The sequence below is a fragment of the Perognathus longimembris genome, chromosome 18 (genome assembly GCF_023159225.1).
Source record: "Perognathus longimembris pacificus isolate PPM17 chromosome 18, ASM2315922v1, whole genome shotgun sequence".
Lineage (NCBI taxonomy): Eukaryota > Metazoa > Chordata > Mammalia > Rodentia > Heteromyidae > Perognathus > Perognathus longimembris.
In genome coordinates, this window is record NC_063178.1 from 39,520,180 (window position 1) to 39,545,176 (window position 24,997).

A 24,997-nucleotide genomic window follows, 5' to 3' on the forward strand; every position below is an offset into this window, starting at 1 on the left:
AGCCCTCTCTCTCATACAGCCTCTTTCAGCCCCCTTGTCTGTTACTTGCTCTTGCCCTCTCCAAAGCCCTTCCACATCAGCTCCTCTCCTCCCACTCTGGCCCCTCTCCTTCCTACTCAGGACCAGACTGTTGTGTCCTCTAATCCAGTAAACACCACCACCGACTCAGAAAAGCAGGACGAGGAGGCTTTACTATCTCAGGACTACACTGCACAGGGCGAGCAGCAGAGTGCAAGGCCAGCCTTCTTTCAGCAGGGTTTAGGCAGGGAAAACCACACGCGGTGTTTTACACGGAAGCCAGCGGATTTACAGAAGCAGAGCCAGTATTCAGTAATAACAGGAAACTGTGAAATTGATTAGGGCACCTCCTAACAAAAGTGGTTACACACAAGCAATACAAACATCTAGGGGAACAAGGACAATCAGGACCCCAATTATTTTTGGGAACTAATCTCCAATTAACCTCCAGAAAATAGAAGTGGAGCTGTGGCTGAAAGTGGTAGAACACTAGCCTTGATCTCAAAAGCTCAGGGACAGCGCTCAGGCCATGAGCTTTAGCTCCATGACCTACAAGGAGAAAAAAAAAAAAAACCTAAATGTTTATCCTTAAGAAATATCTAAGTATTCTAAGCATTACCTAAGTGTTCTGCTCGAAACATCCATTTAAAGCATAAGAGCCCATTTGGTAAACTTCGGGGCTGGTACTCATTTACAAGGAGAATGAACATTGTCACGGTGAGGTTTAAGAAAGACACTGTGTTCTTCTACAGAATAACATGAGCCCCGCAGTGGGAACTCTGAGGCTCCATGGACTGCTCTAGTATTCCTGGACGGGTCTCTGTAACCATGCTCAATTTCACCTTCTGCTCCTGTGGGCATGCCCCTTTACACATAAACATTGCCTCTGTCTCCTGATCCTCATACTGTTGTGCCAAGTCGCAAAACGACCACCAAGAAGACCACCGAGACTCAGACATTCTGAAATGCAAAAGCAAGGCAAGGCTTTATTTAAGTGAGCTGCAACTCGGGCCTCGTCCTACCCACTGACACAGTGGAGATTAGGAGGGAGCCCCGAGCTGTGATTACACAGGGCTTATAAAGGCAAAGAAGCAAAGAACAAAGTTACAACAATCAGGTGTTCAAGCAAGCAAGATTAGGATACAGGTACAAATCTGATTGGCTCAGTGTTTGAGGCAGCCCAGGGGTGGGCAGAGTTAAGCATTCCCAGCGGTTAGAGTTCTAGACCAACTGGGCCCTAAAGGGCTTATCCTGGGTTTGCTCACAGGGCCTGCTTATCTCAGGTTCACGTGGTAAAGTGGGGTTCGTGTGGTAAAGTGGGGTTCGCGTGGTAAAATGGGGCCTGACTTCAAAGTCTGGCACTTCAATACTTCAGACTCAAATTCTCATTCAGAGAAGTGCCAGCAAATTGCATGCTGCTCAGACAGAACAGAGTTCCCACTGCGACTCTGGGGACAGAAACACTACCTAAACCATTGCTCATTATAACTCAAGTGCTTGTTATTTACTACATAAGATTTCACCTGCTGCCGAAGTGTGTGTAGATTGTGTTTCTACTGCACAATGTTCTATGGTCAGAACTATGCGACCACATCTTCCCAAGGCCCTGAGGGTTCAGGCCAGCAAGCACTCTCAGTTCTTCCCCAAGGCTGTTCAGCAGACTGAGCACCTCTGTCCCCAGTGTCCCTTAATGAGGTGCAGAGGGACGCTCTCTGCCCAGAGAAAGACATTCTGCTCATTCTAGACAGCCACACACAGAAGCTTTCTCTGTCCCCTTCAAATAAGCTTTTCAGTTCTCCAACCATGAAGCCTGCTCTCCTCTTTGTCTTCATTCTCTGCCAAGTTATATCAGGTAACAACATTGTGTGTGGAGGAGCTCAGGTAACAGTGCAGGCCTGGGGCTGTTAGGTCCCCTCCCTTAGGGCTCCACACAGATGCCCCCACCTCATTAAGTCTCCACCCAGTTACCTGGGTAACCTGAAGACCTGGAGGCAGTTACCTCCCCTTTCCCTGAGGTCACATCCTAATCCACCTGGCCACACCCCTTGCCCCTGCCCTAGATATAAGGCAGGGCTGGGTGGGGGTCGCACTCTCTCTCTCCCTTCAATCCTGCCATGGGTCATCTTGGTCACAGGCCAGCAGTTCGGTAATAAACTTTCTTTCCTGCCTGAATACCGCGTGGTGTTCTCCTTAACCGGCTACCTACTTTAAAAACCTAACATACATGGAGCCCTCAGGGAGAGGACCTAACAGGGCCTGGTAGGATGTCAGGAGTGAACAGCCCCTCTCACCTGTGCCATGAAAGAGGAAGGGGGGGGTCTTCCCAGAAATTTGGAAGGTCTCTGACTATGAGGGCTACAGTGCTGTAAATCATACCTACATCCAAGTTCTGCTTTAGCTGACTGGATGTTTAAAAGGCAGAAGGAACCCATGGATTTGGGTGCAGCTTCTAAGCAGAGTGCAGCCCAAGGGACCTAGAGTGTTGGGGCAGTGGATTGGGAGCTTCCAGATAATAGATGTCTGGCCCGGAAACTCCCTTTACCAGGCCTTTCTGCCTGTCTGTACTGGCGGGGCTCCTATGCTGGGGCCTCAGTATGAATTTGGTGCTGGACTAAAGAGATTTGCAAGCATTGGAAACAGCCCCCCAGTTTGTCTGATAATTAGAAGGAGCTCCTGGCAATGATGCCTAGGAGAACAGACACACTGCTTTACATCAGTGGAAATATCTTCCCATCTTTTCCTAAGAATTCAGAACCTCGCATGTTAAAGAAAGAGTAGAAAGTCATGGGTATTTAAGAGCATAGGAGATCCTTCTTATATTTTTAGCAACTGCTAATGTACTAGCTTTGGGTAAAACAGGCAGGTCTGAAAATTTACAACAGAATATGTAATGTGAAGCACTACTATCCCTTGTGAATCCAGAGATTCTCCCTCCATGTGTGCAGCTGTGATCCATCTCCTGTAGCCCAGTAAATAATACTTCAGGCTGGGTAGCAAGGGGCAGCTTTAAGGACAAGTCTGATGTTGCAAATGCAATAGAAAAAAGAGGCATTGGGGGGTGGGGAGGGAATGCAGTTGGGAATCTAATGTATATTACAAAATTAGCAAGACTGAGGTGGGAATGAGGCCAGCCTAGTGGCAGAGTGCTTGTCTGGCAAGCATGAAGCTCTTGGTTTGATTCCTCAGTACAACATACACAAAAGAAACTGGAAGTGGCTCTGTGGCTCAAGTGGTAGAGTGCTAGACTTGAGCAAAAGAAGCTCAGGGAGAGTGCCCAGGCCCTGAGTCAAGCCCCAGGTCTGGCAAATAAAATAAAATAAAATAAAATGAACATGACCGTGGGGAGGACAGGGATCAGTGAGAATGTTGAAAGAGGTGATATTGATCAAGCTACATCATATTAATAAATTGCTTTATTAAGTGACAACCCCTTAACTATTTCAACATAATAATAAAGCTGTACTGAAATGTAGAGAGAATAGAGATGGAAAGGCAGTTTGGTTTATCAGATATTTGTTGAGTATCCACTATATGTTAGAAAGCAAGTGTATCAGGAACAAACCCATAAGATGACTTTGATTCTTGTGTCTAGTCACTTTGCTATGCAATCCAGGTACAAGTCAGTACACGTCCAACACAGCGCTCTCAAAAAGGAACAGAGAGCCTAGCACGTGACAGCCAAGCACTGGTGCCTCACCCCTGTACATCTAGCTACTCAGGAGCCTGAGATCTGAGGATCCTGTTTGAAAGCCAGTCTGAGCAGGAAGTTCTGAGACTCTTATCTCCAATCAAGCACCAGAAAACCAGAAGAGGGGCTGTGACTCAAAGTGTTAGAGCTCTAGCCTTGAGCACCCCAGCTACACAAGTTCAAGCCCCACAACCAACAAAAAGAAAGAGAAAGGAGTGGGACAAAAAAGAGAGGGAGGGAGGGAGGAAAGGAGATAGGGAGGGAGGACAGAGGGAAGAGCAACCCCATGATTAAAACAGAAAAACCAGAAGGAACACAAGATTTGAAAGACTAAAACCATAAGTTGAAAAGGTTTTGTAGGTATAGACCACACAAACAATTGTGTTGATTATTTGTGAACACTTAGAATTTTCAAGGATTTTATCTGTATGTTAATGAGTGTTTGTGCCCCTGTGTCTGTGTTTGCTTATATGAGAAGTACATTTCTATCTGTTATGTCACATGAGTTTTGCTGGTCTGGAAATACTTTCCCAGAGCACGTGTCAAGCCTCACGTTTAGAATCTCAGGGAACATGCTAAGAATCACCTCAACTGTGCTTTCTGTTCTGTGAAGGGAAGGGTATACATTTCTCAAGATGATTCAAAGGTATTTCAATAAAACAAGAAACCAGCTTTGTCATGATCAGCACAGAAATGGTTGCTGGGGAGCACCTCATGTGGGTAACCTCCTCCTGTAAGATCCTTTCTTTTTCAAAGTGCAGCCCAGTCGCCTCTGGGCACCACTGTGGCCTGCCTGCCTCCTGAGCACTTACTGAGCAGCCACTCCTAAACATGGAGGGAAGAAGAGAGGCAGAACATGACTGGCAAGCCCAGTGTGCGGCAGCAGGAACGGGAAGACACTGCAAAGGCCAGTGGAGAGGATCACAGGATCTTAATGAGATCACAGGAAAGCCTGGGTATATGCAAAGGAGAACAGGGAAGGCTGTAAGAGAAGGAACTAGAATAAAGCTGAGCACGCAAGCTATAGCCCTGGTGTTGTCACTGGATGACAAGGTGACCTTAGGGGCCCTTGCTTCCTGACCTCACTCACAGTTCTTCTGTGGACAGAAGAGGTAGCCTATGATGGTGTTGGAACACTCAACTTTGCCTCAACAGCAGATGTCTATAAATGATAGTTTGTCTGTAATATATAAAGGACAAGGCTCACTCCAAAGGAACTCCCAACACAAAAAAATATTCTCTGCATAACCTGAACTGTTGCAATGAGTAATGATATGATATTTTCACAAAGTCCTGTGATTGAAGACCTCAGTTCCTTCAGCCACAGTAAAATAGCACAAGACATGGAAACACAGAGTAACAGGAAATTTTCTTACGAACAGGTTGCAGGATGGAAAAGGCCAGTATTGTAGCAATTGTCTCACAGCCATTTAATGAATTCTTGCCATATTCCAAGGATGGAAACTGATTGTGAGATACACACACACACACACACACACACACACTCACACACACGCGCGCGCACGCACACACACACATACACATTACCTGGGGGGATGAAACAGCAGATAATACAAACATATTTACACATTGAATATGGAGGAATATGGTTTCCTTCCCCCAGGAAAATACACTCTCTGACCATTTCTTTGAAGTGTATTGTCCTTTAAAGTTGTATTTCAGTTCCACTTTTGAAACATATAACTCTTACAGATGTATAATAGAAATACACATATTAAAGTTATATGATGACCTATCATGTAAGAGAGGAGAGAGTGTGAAATATATTTCTCTTCTTTAAAAACATTCTACTCCAAGAAAAAGCACTGATACTATGTAGAATTAGTCTCTCTTGCATCTGTCTGAGGAGAGAGTAGGGAGTAAGGAAAATGAATAGAATGTAATGTGAGTAAGGGAAACGAATAGAAGGTAATGTAAGGAAAATGAATACAAAGTAACAGGCTGGGAATATGGCCTAATGGCAAGAGTGCTTGCTTCATATACAGGAGGCCCTGGGTTGGATTCCCAAGCACCACATATACAGAAAATGGCCAGAAGTGGTGCTGTGGCTCAAGTGGCAGTATGCTATCCTTGAGCAAAAGGAAGCCAGGGACAGTGCTAAGTCGCTGAGACCCAAGCTCAGGACTGGCAACAAAAACAAAAAACAAAAAACAAAACAAAACAAAAATAGAAAGTAACATGGGTCCTGAGAACTCAGGCAGGGCTGATGGACATTCTACTCCACCTGTTGTTGCTTAGATGGACACTCTACTCCATCTTTTATTACTTAGAAGCATCCAGCATTGCTGGGTTCTTTTCAAGAAAAATTCCCAACTTTTAAAGCATAGGTGTAAGAAATCAAGTAACAACAAGCATCCATCCAAAGCTGTTTCCAAACACTGTCCCCATCCCCACATAGAAAGGTAAAAATACAGTAAGACTGCTGAATGGTTACCATGCCCCTCTTTCTGTGCAAAGGCAAGCTCAAGGAAATCTGTGATTGATCGAATGGCTCCTGCCAAAGATACTGCATTGAAAGGAAGGTGTATGTGGGACGGTGTTTACACAACAGATTCTGCTGCCTGCCCCTGGGCAAGCATCCCAGGATTGAGAACACCACCCCCAGGAGTCACTGAAGCCTCTTGTTGGTTTAAATGTTTCTTTCCCCCCACCCCGCCCATCTTTCTTTTTTTCACCAATATTCTTTCTGATTCCACAATAAGCAATAAAGAAAGATAAACAGAAACCTATTGTAAAATTCAAGTTACACCTATGACCCTCCATCGCTGGTTGGCTCCTGGCCCATCCCATCCTTCTCTTGGGTGGGGTTGGGAACCAGCTGGGCAGGGAAGGGCGCTTTCACCACACATGCAGGGTTGTGCCACATGGAAGCCCTCCACCACTCATGGGAGGGGACACGCCCCTAATTCCTGCACACCAGCAGGGTTTCCCTGTCTGTCCAAGGCCAGATGGAAAATCAGATGTCAGCCATTACCACAGATCTGGGTCCTGAACACAACAGTGCTCGGATCAAAATCCGTGTGTGAGCTTGGCCAGAGTATTTGTAGCCAGTCCCCATTACTGAGCATTTCCTCCCGTTGAATAAACCACTGCATTGCTTGGTCTTGGTCTCTGGTGGTCTTTTCGGGGGTCCTGAACACAAGCAAAACAAGAGTGCTTGCCTCATATACCTGAAGCCCTGGGTTTGAATCCTCAGCACCACAGATATAGAAAAGGCTAGAAGAGGCACTGTGGCTCCAGTGTCAGAGTTCTAGCCTTGAGCAAAAAGAAGCCAGAAACAGTGCTCAGGCCGTGAGTCCAAGCCCCAGGACAGGCAAAATGAAAAAAAGAAAAGGACAAGTAGAAATTTTGAGCAGGTGAAATTTGAGCAAAGTATAAACAGTAAAATGCGACTTCAATGGGGCAAATAATGTAGGAAGCATTTTAAGAATCTGACTTTTCCCATAGGTCCAAATTTAAAAGCTTGGATATCTGTTTTTATCCGGGTCCTTTTAAGAACTCATAAAAATTCTTATATGCCAATGGCAGAAATGACCATAGCTCTCAAAATAGCTTCTGTGATCATGGAACATAGATTTCCTCCTTTGTTCATCTCTAAAGTGGCTTACTATGCAGTCATTTGTTGGATCTTGCTCTAATCTATGCACACTTTGGGCTCTACACTGACATGGTTGTCTTTTCCTAAATGAATGTAAGTCATGTCTCAACTTATTTCTCAGATTTAGCCAGAAGAGACGACTGTGGTATTGACATACTCTTGTAGCAGCATCTCGTGTACAATTATACTGGTAATTATTTAAACATAAGGCACTTTAATGGTCAAATGATTTTAGATCAAAACAGTCACAACCTCTTAAAGAATCTTGCTAAGGTCACATAAAAGGTTGCAATGCAGCAAACTGAATCAACTCTTTCATAGGCTCTGAGGGTGTGCTCACTAACACATGCGTGTGGATACAGCCATAAAAATGTTACCTGACTTCTATCACACCTTTGTCTTTTCAAAATACCCTATTAGGTATTGACAAATCTGAAAATGAAATTGTACAATTCCACTCCTACGAGGTGCCTGAAAATTCCAGAAAGAGGCTGAAGTATTAAGGAAATGGAAATGGGAATGGTTACAAGAACCTGGGAGGGAACAATTTGAAAGACTGATATTAAATTTCAGTTATCCAAGTTGAATAGGTCTAGGCATCAACTAGACAATGGCCATGACTATAGCCTTTACAATTTTGTTAAGAGAATGGATATTATAGTAATTGTTCTTTTTTGCCAGTCCTGGGGCTTGAACTCAAGGCCAGGGCACTGTTCCTGAGCTTCTTTGGCTCAAGGCTGGCACTCTATCACTTGAATCACAGTGCCACTCCTGGAGTTTCCTGTTTTATATGGTGCTGAGGAATGGAACTCAGGGCTTCATGCATGCTAGGCAAGCACTCTACCACTAAGCCACATTCTCAGCCCCCGTGAACTCTTTTTGCTCAAAGCTATTGATCTACCACTTTGAGCCACAGCTCCACTTCTGGTTTTCTGCTGGTTAATTGGAAAGTCTCACAGACTTTCCTATCTAGGCTGGCTTTGAACTGTGATCTCTGCATCTCAGCATCCCAAGTAGCTAGAATTACAGGCGTGAGCCACCTCTCTGAGGTTTGCCTCTCTTGAACTCAGGGCCTGGGCACTATCCCTGAGCTTCTTTTGCTCAAGGCTAGTGTTCTACCATTTGAGCCACAGTGCCATTTTCCACCTTGTCTGAGTTGTTTGTGGCGATATGTCCCATAGACTTTCCTGCCAAGACTGGCTTTGAACCATTGCAGGGAGCCAAAACAGCTGTTGGGATGTAACTTAAAGAAACTACAAGGACATCTGGGTCTGGCTGTCATGTTGTAACATAAAGAAACTCTAAAACTTAACTGATAAGAACACTTGATGCTTTTACAACTTTGCCTGTTAAGCCTAACATCTTGTCTAGCTTTAATTAACAACCTTGTGAACTTACCCAGTCCCTGTCCTGAGAAAGAGCATCCCACGGTTCTGTAACCTAGCAACCTAATGACCCTGTCTACGTGAGTTACCCTTTGCTGATTACTATATACGCTGCCATGCAAAAATAAAGTTTGAGACCTTGATCAGAATCCTGTCTTTGTCTCCCTCCTTCTGTCAGGTTTGTCTCTCATTCAGGTCAATTCCCCTTCGGACTCCTGTTGACAAAACCCCTCTGCCCGGGCAAACCATGACCCTCAGTTCTCAGCCCTGAGTAGCTAGGATAACAGACTGAGCCACCACTGCCTACCTCTACTTATCCATTTTTTCTTTTATTCCTCTCATTCCTTCTTTCCTCCTCTCTTCTTTCTTCTTTCCCTCTCTTCACCTTCTCCTTATGTCCTTCCTTTCCTTCTTTCTTCTTTACCTCTCTTCTTCCCTCCTTCTCTATTCCTTCTGCTCCTCCTTATCTGCCTGTCTGTCATCTGTCTGTACCTCTTTTTCATCTCAGTAATTTGGTCAGAGTCAACTGCCTGAGATGAAGCTACTGGTCTGGGAATAATATTTGCTATTTTCTTTTTTAGAGAAATGTAAGATGGCTTTATAAAAGTTGCATTCCTACAAAATTATTTTTAAGAATAAACTAAGCCAGGCACCAGTGGCTCATGCTTATAGTACAAACAACTCAGGTGGCTGAGATCTAAGGATTGTGGTTCAAAGACAGCCTAGGCAGGAAAGTCCAGAGACACTTCTCTCCAATCAACCACCAGAAAACTGGAAGTGATGTTGTAGCTCAAGTGGTAGAGTGCTCGCCTTGAGCTAAGAGCTCAGCCACAGTGCCCAGGCCCAGAGTTCAAGCCCTATGATCAATCAAAAAGTAATAATAATAAATAAAATAAACCAAGAACCCCTCAACACTGGCCAAAACAAATTATTATCATTTTTTATTGAAGTATCTTTTCACCGGCAAGTGCCAGCGTGAAAATAAGCAAAGTGGTTGGACTTCTCAGGTCCTGGCCGCGTGTTTGCAGTCACTCATAGTTGCCTCGCCCACAGGGCTCGATAGTAAAACACAGCACTTCAGGCCTCTCTGGCAGAGGCCTGTGAGCTCTTCGTTTTTATAGCAATAATCCCCGCATCCTCCGTTAAGCCTGAGGCACTTCTCATCAAAAAAGGCGTTCCTGGCTACACAAGGGAAGGGGTTGTTCGGAGTTAGTCGAGGTTGGCTCATTCTGAAGCATGTGTAGTCACACGGCAGGTAATACGGCATCTGCAATGGTTTCTGGAAAGCTGTTCTAGGCCCTTCTCCCTGCCAGTAGGTACAGTGACAAGGGGTGTTTTCTATGTGGTATTAGGTAAAAGACGATGATGAATTGCTTCCTCTTTGAACATTTATTAAGCTCTCTGGAAATAGCTTCTAATACCCTTTCATCCAAATCTATTGGGCAATTTACCAGTGTGTTCCTGTATAGGCATCTAGAGTAAGGAACTGCCCTGGATTCACGTAGAGCAAGATCTGAAGCTAAGGAAAGTAGTCAGGCTAGAGTAAAGAGGGACTTTGTGTGTGTGTGTGTGTGTGTGTGTGTGTGTGTGTGTGTGTGTGTGTTACCATGTGCACATGCGTCTGTTTGAAAAATTTTACTGGGGTAGATCCTGAAAAGGCTGCTTGGAAAGGCCAGGACCAATTTCTTCTCCGCATTTCATCAAAACGTGGATTAGAGAAGACACATACTTCAGATCACTAGCGGGTGGTGGTGTTGCAACTGACTCCCTAATACTTCTCACTTATTTCAGATAGAATTCCAGTTCTGGATTTAGCACTTTATCAGTAGCAATTGTAAGAGCAGCCTGCTTTCAGCTAAGGAGAGCCTCTAAGGTCAATGTGTGAAACACCCAATTCACATCTGTGCAAAATTTACAGCCAGTAGTTAAATGCTGTCATATGATCTATGCATTAGCTGGCATTGGCATATCTAGCTTGGGAAGTGTCTGTGCCTTCCTGAGCCACAGACTTCTAGTGGAACATGAGAGACACCTGTGCAGAGACTGTGTGTGTGCGCGCACATGTGTGCTCATGTCAGGTTGACTTCATTTTTGTATATGTAACATTACATAATCTTGTGTTGAATAAGTTAAAAAAAAGACCTCTGATTACTCTCATGAGAGCCAACAGAGTCCATTTGTCATGAATTCTGAAGTTCTCGATCCCCTGATTCTAACACAGACTCTCTTCACATAGAAATATGAAGTGATCAGCTCGTGTGAACATTCTGTGCAATGCACATGGGTTGAAACAACACTAGCACGTGGGGCGGATCTGGCTACCCTGGTGTCTGAGAAGCCCTTCCTTCAGCTCACTGGACCCCGCATGGATCTGGACTGCACCTTGCTGTCAAGAAAGACACAGATGAGTGTCCCGGGAGGTGAATCTTGATTCCCACTGTGCCTCTCCCTGCACCTAGGCAGCACGGGCCCCGGTCCGGGCTACTTATGCCTGGGCTCCTTTATGCTGACCTGTAGGACTTGGAGAAGATGCCAAGTGTTGGAGAATTAACCCGCGGAAAACTTAGCCTCAGCATGGTTACACCAATGCCTCATTAGCACACTAATAGGCGCTTGTGAACACATTCCCAGTAAGGAGTTCTTTTGTGTTTGTGGGCCAAAGGAAGCCACCTTTTGTTGTGAGAATCTCCCTTCCCCCTTGCTAAGAGTCTCACTGAGGAGACTTGCTTGACCAGCTAGCTGCCTTTAGTGTTAGATTCTCACTGTAGATAGGGAAGTCTCTTCACAAGTCTTTGGGGAAGTCCAGATCAAAGTTGTCTAGCCTTGAGGAGATAGTAGCTAGGAGATAATTATAGTTCTACCCCGACTGGTTATAGTTACTTGTTTTGATATCAACAATCTTTGTAGTCACTACCTCCTGTAATAGGAAAAGCATTTGTATTAAGTTCCTCCCCTCACAGTAGTAACTTCCTCCAATTTTGTATTTGAGACAAATGTCATGCTGTATTGATTTTTACCCTTGTAGTTGTGAAACTGATTTCTAACCCTATATAAACCCTGGCCCTCTTAAAATAAAGTATGCATTGGTTCACACACCTTGCATCCCCCGTGTCCTGACTACAGCTGCAGTTACCCAGGCCCAACAGCCGAACCCTCCTCAGGTCCTGTGTCTATAAAATATTCATAAGATGGGCCTGCTGTGCACATTTTTCCCTCTGAGAATCATTAAATATGAAGTAGGGAAGAGATTTCCTTCAAGGCGCTGGCTCTGGACAACAAACGCATTTCATTATGTGGGGATCTTACTATACTATTCAGCTTTATGAGATAGGATTGAAAGGTGACAAGGTACATCGTGCCATTTCTCCAGAGTCCATGGGGGACATGAATCCTCCACACCTACCTCTCTCTCTCTCCCTTCCTCCCTCCCTCCTCTCCTCTCTCTCCCTATTCCCTTCATATATATGTTAGGTTTTTAAAATAGGTAGCCGGTAAAGGAGAACACTATGCGGTATTCAGGCAGGAAAGAAAGTTTATTACCGAACTGTTGGCCTGTGGCCAAGATAATCCATGGCCGGAGAGAAGGGAGAGGGAGAGAGCGATCCCTACCCAGCCCTGCCTTATATATAGGGCAGGGGCAAGGGGTGTGGCCAGGAGGATTAGGATGTGACTTCAGGGAAAGGGGAGGTAACTGCCTCCAGGTCTTCAGGTTACCCTGTTGTGCCAAGTCTCAAAACGACTACCAAGAAGGCCACCGAGACTCAGACATTCTGAAATGCAAAAGCAAGGCAAGGCTTTCTTTAAGCGAGCTGCAACTCGGGCCTTGTCCTACCCACCGACACAGCGGAGGTTAGGAGGGAGCCTCGAGCTGTGATTACACAGGGCTTATAAAGGCAAAGAACAAGGTTACAACAATCAGGTGTTCAAGCAAGCAAGATTAGGACACAGGTACAAATCTGATTGGCTCAGGGTTCGATTCTAAAATGGGGTTCACGTGGTAAAATGGGGCTCACGTGGTAAAATGGGGCCTAACTTCAAAGTCTGGCACTTCATTTCCTCCTTTTTCTTTTTGGTACCTTGGGAGCCAATCATGGCTCCATTCTGTCCATTTCAATGGCTTGCATGTCTAGGGGATGATATAGAGGTAATGCATGGGCCAGTAGGGCCCAAAGTAGTAATCAAAAATAACTCTGGTCCCTTGGTTTTAAAGGGGGGCTGATGGGTGAAGATCATCCATCTTCTGTAACTTCTTCAGGCTGTCTCAGGGGCGTTGACCTTACCTAGCCAGGAACCTATAACCTTACCAAGGGACTGCAGGAGTACTGCAAACTGAAAATTAACTTTCAGCTATACAGACTTACCATAAGCTGTATAGTGTTTAGTATCCAAATGTAAGCAACAAAATAATACATAAACTTCTCAGCTGTGCTCTAAGGGTATTCCTGAGCAAGCCCAAAACTACCTAAAATAAGGAGTCACCTCACTTTGGAGTGAGCTGCAAAAATAACATTAACCTTAGCCTGGGTAGCAAGGAAAGAAGGCAAAAAGAAAATTATAACAATATTCAGTCTAGCTTTCTTTTCTTGAGGCGAAGGCGAAGCGGCTGAGTCGCGTGCTTGGAGACCTCCCATGTTCCATCATGGTAGTCATCGTCCAGGGCAAAGGGGCCAATTGGCCTGGCATGGAAGCAATGAACCCAAGTGGCGATGCCGTCTAGGGTTCCTTCCACCGTGGTTCTAAGGATTTCAGTCCCCTGCTCTGAATAAATGGGGGGTAGGGACAGAAGCAGAATCATATAATGCCTTAAGTTGGGTTCACATTCTTGTGCACGAGCTGCAAATAATCGAGTTTACACAAAAATTCAGCAGCATCCAAATCAGCAAGCAATTCAGTCTGAAGGGTAGGGATAATGGGCGGGGGGTACCCGTACATTATTTCAAAAGGAGTAAAGCCAAGCTGATAGGGAGAATTTCTTACTCTAAGCAGAGCAAAAGGAAGGAGTGACACCCAGTCTGCGCCAGTATCTAAGGCCAGTTTAGTTAAGGTCTCTTTTAGAGTCCGATTCATTTTCTCTACCTGTCCTGAACTCTGGGGTCTATAAGCACAATGCAATTTCCAATCCGTCCCCAGTGCTGCAGCTATTCCCTGACTTACTTTTGAGACGAAGCCTGTCTGTTGTCTGACCCAATAGTGGATGGGAAGCCATACCTGGGTAGGATTTCTTCCAGGATCTTCTTAGCCACTACATTCGCAGTCTCATGCTTTGTTGGATAGGCTTCAACCCATCCTGAAAAGGTGTCTACAAAAACTAGCAAATATTTGTAATTTCTGTGAAACCTACTTCCCAATACACGCCTGGCCTATTCCCACAGAGGCGAGCTCCTTTAATAATCTGTTGATTGGGGGCATTGGCAAGCTGACAGGCATTGCAATTTTTAACAATATCTTCAATAAGTTGATCTGGTTGTCTAATTTTCACTTTGGAGTGTCGGAGCAAGTCCTGCATATTTCAGGTTCCCATGTGAGAAACTCAGTGGATTCTCTTATGGATCCCCTTACCCAGCCCTTGTGGCAGGATAAGTTTCCCTTCACAAGTTTTCCACCAGTCATTGTTTCCTTCTCTGAGCAAGGGTTTTGTGGGCCATGGGAATTTTCTTTATCCACTCCAAGCCTTCTTGGAAATACTGGGGCACAGGAGGCAAAGCTCATGGCCCTGGGTCTACTAAAGTCTGTTCCCAGGAACTCTGACTTGTCTGGCTGATTTAGGCACGGGGATTTTCAGCACAGTCTATGTGCATCTGACAGCCAGCGCTTGCTCTCCTGACTGGCTGGGAAACTAATCTCTGATGACCTAAAAATTTACCTTTGCAGGCCTTTAACAGATCTCAATAAGGACACAATCTCAGGTCTACAAGCTTTCTTTCCTAAACAGATGTATCAGCTTAAAATTCTCACTGCCAGTCAGAGCTTTGAGTAAATGCGGAGGGTTGAGATTTTAATCTATCCTCTCATTTGACAAACTTACCCTGACTAACCACTATCACAGATGACTGGCAAATTCCTGCCCAGGAGACAGACATGGGCATTGGAAAGGCATGCTTATGAACTATTCTTCTAGGACTTCCCGGCTTTGGATAACTTTTGAAAGGCCAAACAGAAGTGACTCTAGGATCTGACAACATCTCTGCCATCCAAGCAGCAGCTTACTGCCTCTGGATGCTCCATCACTTTTGTCCCAGGGGGAATGACTTTCCACTGGACTTGGACTCAGGTCCTGAGCTCTGTCCCACAGCTCTCCAGCTCAAGACTAGCGCCCTACCACTTTGAGCTCCACACAACTCCGTTCCCAGCACTCTGCTGGCTGTTTAGAGACAAGTCTCTCACTGGGACCTTTCTTTGCCTGGGCTGGCTTCGAACCACAGATTCAGATCAATGAGTCTTATAAGGGGCCACTTTACTCCAATTACAAGCAACAAGGTGGTCCACACAGAAGTAGTTTTTAAGCATGCTCTCTTACCTGGAACTTATTAAGGGTCAGTATTAGATCTTGACAAACTTGTAGGAACTACCTGTGCTTCTCTGTGGTACTGCTGGAAACTGTTACAAAAAAACCTATGAAGAAGCTGGAATGGCAATTAAACATTTTGGTAGCCATAATTCTCCTTTTCTCACTTTGCAACAATTATTTAGGACAATTTTACTTCCAAATTTCTTATCTAGAAATGTATTCTTGATTTTTTCTTCAGTCCCAGTTACTGCATGGCATGAAGACCTTTGAACTCAAATGACAATTTTTCCTTAATGCAAGAATTACAATTAGAAATACTTATCCATTCAGCTTTCCAATATATTAGTGAGAAACATTGGCCCATTTTGCCATTTCTTCCTACATACATAGAGTTAATGAGAGTTTACTTCTATCCCCATTAGTTTAGTATATATATGTGTATATATATATATATATATATATATATATATATATATCCTTTTAAATCCAAATTTCAGACACTTAGCTCTGACTTTTTTTTTTAAATTTTAATTAAAGAACCTTGAGAATTCCTTTAAAGCATTTGGTAATGCCCAAACTTGATGACCCTTTGACTTTAAACTTAAACTTAGTTTTGCATCATACTGCAGTCTTGAACATGTTCACACTCACACATGCACACACACATACATTTTCAAAAGATCTTAAAGCACACAGAATAAGCATCGGCCATACATTTTAAGACAAAAACCTTTGACAAATGATTTTAGCATTCTCCAGCCTCATTTTCCAGGGCTTGATAGTTTTAGTAAAACATTTTTAGTCTTAGTAAAACATTTTAGTGCACCAAACAATTTTCTGCTTAAGAAAGCTGGGTGGGGGTCCCCCTAGAGTTCTTTTTTGCGGACACTCTCACTGATTGACTGATTGTGGGCTGTCACCTGTACATCTTTCCAGTGAGATAAAGTCAAGTCCAGGGGAGAGGAAAGAATGTTCCCCATCATCCGTTTGTCAGTCAGGCACAGCGCAAGAAAAAAAAAACACACAAAAATAATCATAGGCACAAAGACCAGACAACACTTACAGACAGACTTAGGGAGTCGTAGCTTACAGGTTCGACTGTGTCTCTCCTGCCCCTGTGAGGGGGCAGACCACACAGTCTCACTGTGTCTCTCCTGCCCCTGTGAGGGGCCAGACCACACAGTCTAACTGAGTCTCTCCTGCCCTTGTGAGGGGGCAAACCACACAGTCTTGAGGCTCTCTCTCTCCCGTTCCTATGTAGGAGCGGACCAGAGAACCCCAAATATAGAGTGGACTAGACGGGCTCCCGTTAGAAGGGTCTCCTGGTCCAGTCCTTCAGGTTCAGGGTGGTAGTGGGAAGCCTGAGCCCCCTGTAGAGAGCTTGAGGTGTCCCCCAAGTCCCCCAGGACTGCCCATATGAGCGTGTCCACTCCGGCTGGTCCTTCACTACCTACAGGTTCAGATTCAAGCGGCTGGCCTAAACAGAAAACAAAACTACAAATCACACAGACACAGACACACAGAATGAACAGCCCTATTTTCTTATCTTCGAAGTCTGGGGTCTTGGGGGTCTATGGGGCATCCCGGACGAGCCCCCAAATGTTGTGCCAAGTCGCAAAACGACCACCAAGAAGGCCACCGAGACTCAGACATTCTGAAATGCAAAAGCAAGGCAAGGCTTTATTTAAGCGAGCTGCAACTCGGGCCTCGTCCTACCCACTGACACAGCGGAGGTTAGGAGGGAGCCTCAAGCTATGATTACACAGGGCTTATAACGGCAAAGAACAAGGTTACAACAATCAGGTGTTCAAGCAAGCAAGATTAGGACACAGGTACAAATCTGATTGGCTCAGGGTTCGATTATAAAATGGGGTTCACATGGCAAAATGGGGCTCATGTGGCAAAATGGGGCCTGACTTCAAAGTCTGGCACTTCAACCCAGGTAACTGGGTGGAGACTTAATGAGGTGGGTGGCATATATATGGAGCCTCAGGGAGAGTACCTAACAATATATACTGCAGATTTTCTCATGTTCCCCTTGATTTTACCGCTAGCTTTTCCCTTGACTTTACTTTGTTGACCTGGTTTGTTAGTAAGCATGAGAACCAGAGCCGATGGGCTTCTCAGCCGACATCCTTACATCCATGCACGCTGGTGACAAGCTTTCCTGGGTTTCAGTGGGTGACACCAGTGTGGATGGGAGATTCACCAGATGGCACTGCCTTCTGCAGCAAGCGCTTCCCACGCCAAGACCAGAGCAGAGGGGCCTCTGCATCCCAGCCCCGATGTCGCCCAGTACCTGCACAGCGAGCGCCACCCCCCTGATCGCCTTCGCTGTGATGATCCCGGTTTCCCTGGGGCCAGAAGCAGGAACACAGCTAAGAGGAGGAGGGAAGTCTTCATGGCAAGAGATGTGGGCACGGGGTGTCCACACCACAGTCCTGGGGAGAGGCCAGCGACACTTCCTCCAGACGAATGATCTTGTGTTTGTAACGTTAACGACATCTTGATCAGTGAGGCTTGTCAGATTTGGTGAGCATGTTTCCAAGCTCTGCCACGCAAAGCCCAGAATCCTCAATGGGCGCCAACCGGCAATTTAATTTTCTGACTCTGGAAATCTGCCAAGAAGGAAGAGGGGCACAGGGTACAGCATGGGGTAGAGACCCATGTCTGGGTGTGTATGTACTCTGCGAGGAACACTAAACCAATAAGTAAACATCTTGCTGTGATAGTTTGGGGCCATCTGGACTATGCTTCTGGTGGGGCCGTGTGTAGTTCGTGTAATTACAAACTAGGCAGTCCTTCTGAGAAGGCTGAGTGCCTCGTAACCCGATGGACTCAGAATTCCAGTCCAACGTTTTTTTAAGTTTTATTGCTATTATAAAGAGGTTACCATTACGTAAGTCAGGTAGACAGTGCATTTCTTTTGGGACAATGTCACCCCATCCTTGCTCTCTCCCTGTGTTTCCTTCCATCCCCACCCACAAGCTGTACACTTCATTTTCAACATAGTGTCCAGTGAGGACCACTGCTGCATTTGTCCACACTTTATTCCTCCATTTCTGTGGCCCCTCCTTCCCCTCCTAAAGACAAGTAAATGAACCAACAGAACAAAAAGCAAAGAAAACAAAAACAGCAAAAAGGAAAACAAAAACTCTTGTTTTCATTGCCTGGAGTTCATTTTGATCCATATATTATTTTGTATGATCAGAGGCATGTGCAGTTGTTTCTTTCTATTCCTCCCCTACAACCACATTGGATCCTTGTGAGCATATTGTTCATATGCCATTTTCTTGCATTGGTAATCTTTCCTAAAATCTGCTGTGCTCTGAATTTTAGGATGTGAGGCCAGACTTGAGTATTCCCAGGCATTTCCAGGAGGTGAGTTCCATTGGTTAAATGTATGTTCTTCTTGGGAACTCTGCCCACTCTATGTATGTCTGATGAGGCAAAGAAGGAAAGCAGTAGTGGAAACAAAATGGACTGAAACACAGCCCACTAATGCCTGTCTGTCCTCTCTTCCCCTCGCTGACAGAATCGTATTTGGATTTTTCCAATTACATAGAAATATCTTTATCATGGGAACATAATCCTGGCCATCGGGACTGGACTCCATTGGCTTTCCCCATTCGATTATTGCCCAGAGCTTCAGGCTCCCTCTGTGCCAGCTAATCAGAGTGGCCACAGGACACGTGAGCATAACTGATTCTCACAACCTCAATCTGATGTGGCCCATGGGGTCTGCTTGCCTCTGGTTCACACAGAATCCTCTGAAGGCGTGAAGATACTTCAAGGAGAACTCAGTATTACAGAAAAACGATTCATAATGAGTAGCTACAGCCTCCCCCATGCACCTTGCTTTTGTGCCAGTCTTGGGGTTTGAACTCTGGGCCTGAATGCTGTCCCAGGCTCCTTTATTTGTTCAAGGATAGCACTCTACCACTGGAGCCACAGCTCCACTTCTGGCTTTTTCTGTGATTAATTGGAGATAAGAGTCTCACATACTTCTTTCCCCTGGTTGGTTCTCAGATCTCAGCCTCCGGAGTAGCTAGGATTACAGGCATCAGCCACAAACTTTACTTTGTGGATATCTGTTTTACAGGAGGAGAGCACTTTGTAGACAGAATGGAAGCAAATATTCTCGGATAACTGCAAATCTTCTTGGAAATATTACAAGTACTCCTAATATATTTCCACCAATGTTCCAGGTACTCTTGTATCTGTATGTGCACCTTGTCATTTAACCTTCAAAACACCCTTATAGGTAGGTGCTATTATAACCTGAATGTCATATGTCACTTGTTTTGACCAGTAAACAAATTTAAAAATGTAGAAGAGTATTTATAGAATGTCCTTGGGACAAATAAGCAAGTTCAGACAAACAATTTACTGAGAATGTGCTTATTACTAGGTCTAAACAGGAATTGAGTCTAAAATTCTTAATGACATATCGAAGAATCTCCTCAATTTTACTTTATTTGTTTTGTTTGTGTTACCAGGTGTGGAGCTTGGACTCAGGGCCTGAGCACTGTCCCTGGCTTCTTTTTGCTCAAGGCTAGCACTCTACTTCTTGAGCCACAGCACGACTTCTGGCTTTTTTTTCCTATATATGTGGTACTGAGGAATCGAACCCAGGGCTTCATGTATATGAGCCGAGCTCTTTACCACTAGGCCATATTCCCAGCCCTCTTCTCAATGTTACATGATATCCCTTTTATTTTGTTCTAGCAAGCATCCCATCATGTCTAGTAGATATTTTTGTAGTCCTGTAGTTTTTCTACCTGACACATAGTCTTTTGGCCTATGCAAGAATGAAATAGAGAGCAGAAAATGGTACTATTCTTGCTTATAATTCTACCCAAATGCATACTGCAAAGACAAGGCAATAATAAAAACAAAAACAAAAACTCTGACTCAGGGGCTGCAGGCTGGCGGTGTCACCCGGGCAGGCACCTGGCCTGGTCGGGCCTCCAAAGCCTGCTCTCCCGCTCCACGCAGCGTCCCACCTGATCTCGTCGTTAGAGGAGGTGCATGGTGCAGGCACGGATGAGGGCGTAGCGTCAGCGAAACCAGCTCAGCCTATGCAGCCTGCGCCTAGCTGCTCGGGGGACTGGTGTGGGGAGCGCCGGAGGCCGAGGTGCCAGCCCGCGGGAGGCCCAAGGCAGCGGGAAGGCAGGAGCCACATCGCCCACCTCTGCGAGGCCCCTGGGGCCCGCGCACTGGGGCACTGGAAGGCGCCAGCAACACGGAGGAGCTGCGCCTGGGCGGGTGGAGCCCGTGGTGCGGTGAGGCATTTTATTACCATCTGTGGAACTTTTTTGTAATTCATTTTTCCTCACTGAAGTATTAAGAATTATACCAGGTTGAAAAGATATGAATGAGTATCCTAAAAAAAGAAAAAGGAAGACTTTACACCCTTCTCCTTATTCAGATTCCTCTGGAGTAAGCAGAGTTGCAGATGGATTCAATGGAATTTTTTCTGATCATTGTTATAGCATCTGCTCCATGAGACAGCCAGACTTAAAATATTTTGACAACAAAGATGACGATTCACATACTGAGACATCAAATGACTTGCCAATATTTGCAGATGGAATCAAGGCCAGAAACAGATTTCAGAACTACCTGGTTCCTGGTCCTATGCTTAGAATCCTAGACCACACAGCCTTTCCTGCAGAAAAATCTGATATAGAAATTTGTGATGAAGAATGTGACTCACCTGAATCATTCCACCAGCAAACCCAAGAGGAGAGTCCTGTTGTAGAAGTTCACTCTGCAGAAGAGGTTCCTGTTGCTGTAGAAGTGCATGCAATATCTGAGGATTATGACATAGAGACAGAAAACAATTCCTCTGAAAGCCTCCCAGATCAAATTGATGAAGAACCACCGGCAAAACTCTGTAAAGTTATTGACAAAAGCCAGGCTTTGAATGTGACTGCCCAGCAGAAATGGCCTTTAATAAGAGCTAATAGCAGTGGTCTCTATAAATGTGAACTTTGTGATTTCAACAGTAAATATTTTTCTGATTTAAAACAGCATCTGATCCTGAAGCATAAACGTACTGATTCAAATGTATGTCGAATATGCAAGGAAAGTTTCTCTATGAACATACTTCTGATCAAGTATGCCAAACGACACGAGGATCCCTATATTTGTAAATACTGTGACTATAAGACGGTGATTTTTGAGAACCTCAGCCAGCACATTGCAGACATCTACTTTAGTGATCACCTGTACTGGTGTGAGCAGTGTGACGTGCAGTTCTCCTCAAGCAGTGAGCTCTACATGCACTTCCAGGAACACGGCTGTGATGAACAGTACTTGTGTCAGTTCTGTGAACATGAAACTAATGATCCAGAAGACTTGCATAGCCATATGTTAAATGAGCATGCATGTAAATTAATAGAACTAAGTGATACGTGTAACAGTGGAGAACATGGACAGTACAGCCTTTTAAGCAAAATTACCTTTGACAAATGTAAAAACTTCTTTGTATGTCAAATGTGTGGTTTTCGGAGTAGACTTCACACAAATGTTAACATTGGCATGTTGCTATTGAGCATACTAAAATATATCCTCATGTTTGTGATGACTGTGGCAAAGGATTTTCAAGTATGCTAGAATACTGCAAGCATTTAAATTCACATTTATCTGAAGGGATTTATTTATGTCAATATTTTGAATATTCAACAGGAAAAATTGAAGATCTTAAAATTCATCTAGATTTCAAGCATCCTCATGGGAGTCTGGTGATACAACTTTGCTCCCCTTTCTAGTAACTCATAACCAACCGCTTCCTTCATGCAGCAAGGGAAGGAGCTTATAGAAGACTGTGCTGTATGAAAATGGACGGGTACTGTGAAGCGGAATGCCTTACCGTCGAAGTCAGGATCGGGGTCTGCAGATCTGAGCTTACATCCTAATGCTGTAAGAAAAGAGTGTACTTCAAGAACTAGGCATTTGTTGGAAGAGGCAAACAGAAGATGCTCCACAATGCTGGTGACGTCCTGGGAGCAAAGCTCTCTGGATCTTCTCTTGGACCTCAGAAATTTGAGCTGCTTAATGTTATGGTGATCCAGATTTTAATGTTAGATGGAAATAACCCTTCCTCAGCCACCAGCTTCTCCGGATGGAAACAGTGTTCAGATTTGTCTTTGTATCCCATCTCTCAGAGACATAGCCTGTTCATTACTTCATTGAGTGATAACGTGAGAAAAATAGAGAAAAAGGAACAGGACAGAAAAGTTAGACGGGTATTCGGACACTGAGTTCTACAGCTGTAGCCTTGGCTTTAAACAGAGGTTTGCCTTCACAACAAACTTTTCTGCCAAGATTCTGATGTCAATAGGAAGAGGTTGACCTACATAACTAATGGATTCCCTGCTAGACACTAACTTTTTCTGCTCCAAAATTAACCCTGCTATGTCAATCAATCTCTCTCTTCCTCCCTCACACTCACAGCTAGGAAATACTTAGAATATCTTCCATCTCCAGTATTATCTATAATGTCAAGTTTCAGCAAGAAAGAGCGCCTATCAAAACTCAAGTTGGTTACATAATGAGTAACATGATGGGTTCACTCTGGACACTTACAGTAAATATGTATCGATTTATGGCGTACTCAAGCAGCAGTGTGCCCCAAAGTCATTAAGTTCAACCTCCTCACCACAGGTAATCTGAGGAAAAATGTCAGGCAGTTACTGTGTTAGTTATCCTCATATTCCATCTTCAAGGTTTTAGTCTTACAATGTCAGAACAGGTATAAACATGGTGTTCTGGAAGCAGATAGAACAGAGGGCAGTCCTGCAGATGGCCCTCTTAGGAGCAAAGGCAAATATCTGCATGAGGAAATTGCTTCAACTGGTTAAGAAAAGGACAACTACAAAACCCCTCTCAAACTGCTATGATTCTTGCCTTATCGGGGCCATACCAAATTGGAACTTGGTCTTTGCCCTGACTTGCATAACCTTGCAGTCCAAGTTTTCAAACATAGCACATTGTGTTCCCCAGACAATTTCATCACAAGAGACCAGCTTCTCCTGCAAGGGCAAGAATTCTCAGCTCTGCTGGCAGGAACTGCTTTCTTGCCCTGGTCCATTAAACTGGCTTCCCGAAGACTCCTAAAGAAATCTGAAGAAGGGCTGGGGATATGGCCTAGTGGAAAGAGTGCTTGCCTCATATACACAAGGCCCTGGGTTCAACTCCCCAGCACTACTTATACAGAAAATGGCCAGAAGTGGTGCTGTGGCTCAAGTGGCAGAGTGCTAGCCTTGAGCAAAAAGAAGCCAGTGCTCAGGCCCTGAGTCCAAGGCCCAGGACTGCCCCCCCCCAAAAAAAAAGAAATCTGAAGAAAACAACTATGTGATGTTTTGAAATGTTTTAAAATAACTCTTCAAAGATGACATTAGCACTGGTCTGACTTTATGGCAATCAACTTGTCTTTCTTTTCGTGTGCTGAAGTCAGAGCCTAGGCACGGTCCCTTAGCTTTGTCACTCAAGGCTGAAACAGGGCTCCAGTTCTGGCTTGTTTCCAGTGAACTGGAGACAGGGCAGGAGCAAGGTACTCTCAACTCATGGAAAATTCCTGAGGGCTCCATCTGCCTGGGGGCCCCAGGCAGCCATGTTTTCTGTGATGACTTGGTATGTGACTATTACACATAGAGAAATGTGCACATACTTACAGTGTAATTGTATTAGCCCTTGGCACTGGGTGCCCTGAGCCATCTGTGCCTCTCTGGGATACAATCTGCCTGGCCCGGGAGTGCCAGTCAACCCGATCGTGCCATGCCACGGAATTCCACTGGATAGAGGAGAGAAGCTGAGGAATTTTAAGGGATTGGATTGAGAAATTACAACACTATTAATGATGCTTTAAGGAAACCTTTAGCCATTTTCTTCATTACTTATTCTACACCTTTTATAGCTCCAAATTGACAGCAGACATGTAGAATGAGTGCCACCTACCGTCAAGAGAGTAGAAGTAATTCTAGGTTCAAAAGAGGCCTGGACAAGGCCTGCACGTAAATAAACCCAGAGGGCTGCAGAGAGGCTCAGATATCCTGAAACTATGTGTTATCTACATATGCTCTAAGACCTGCTTTACAGTGTTTTTCTGGAAACCTTCCAACTACTCTAAAAGTGAAATGCATTTTGGAACAGAACTCTGTGTTCTGGACCTGCAATGGAATACACAATTCAAAACTGAGATGTTGTCTTTCCTTTTTCTTGTTTACCATTCCTGGGGTTTGAACACAGGGCCTGAGCACTGTCCCTGGCTTATTTTGCTCAACGCTAGCACTCTACCTTTTGAGCCACAGCACCAGTTCTGGCTTTTTCTATATTTGTGGTGCTGAGGTACCGAACCCAGGGCTTCATGAATGAGCTGCAAGCACTGTACCACTAGGTCATATTCCCAGCGTAGATATTTATTGTATTTTGCAAAAAATCTTAGTCGACATTTTTATGGTATCTAAATAGGTGATTGTAAAAAGGCCCAGTGATCCAAATTCAAACACTGGGTAAAGAGTAACAAGACAAAATCCTCACCACTACTTCACAAAATTCTTTAAAAACCAGAGTTCTGTGCCAGGGGCTAAATGAGGACAATTTAGAATTATAGTTTCCACATGCTATGGTTCTATTCTGCATGGAATAGTAAGAGGACAGGACTTCTTCAAGATTTGACCTTGAGTGAATTTAAAATTTCTATTGAGGATGGGTGGTCGAACTCTGGGCCTGGGCATTGTCCCTGGCTCTTCAACTCAATGCTAGTGCTCTTC

General features: G+C 44.6%; 1 protein-coding gene across 1 annotated transcript; it reads left to right on the forward strand.

Annotated features, from left to right (window-relative positions):
- Positions 1-20,509: 20,509 nt before the first annotated feature.
- Positions 20,510-21,994, forward strand: LOC125366967 (zinc finger protein 639-like). The gene is given in 2 exon segments (XM_048367640.1): positions 20,510-21,758; positions 21,761-21,994. Coding segments are annotated over 2 exon segments (1,401 nt in total). The 5' UTR covers positions 20,510-20,591.
- The last annotated feature ends 3,003 nt before the right edge of the window (positions 21,995-24,997 follow it).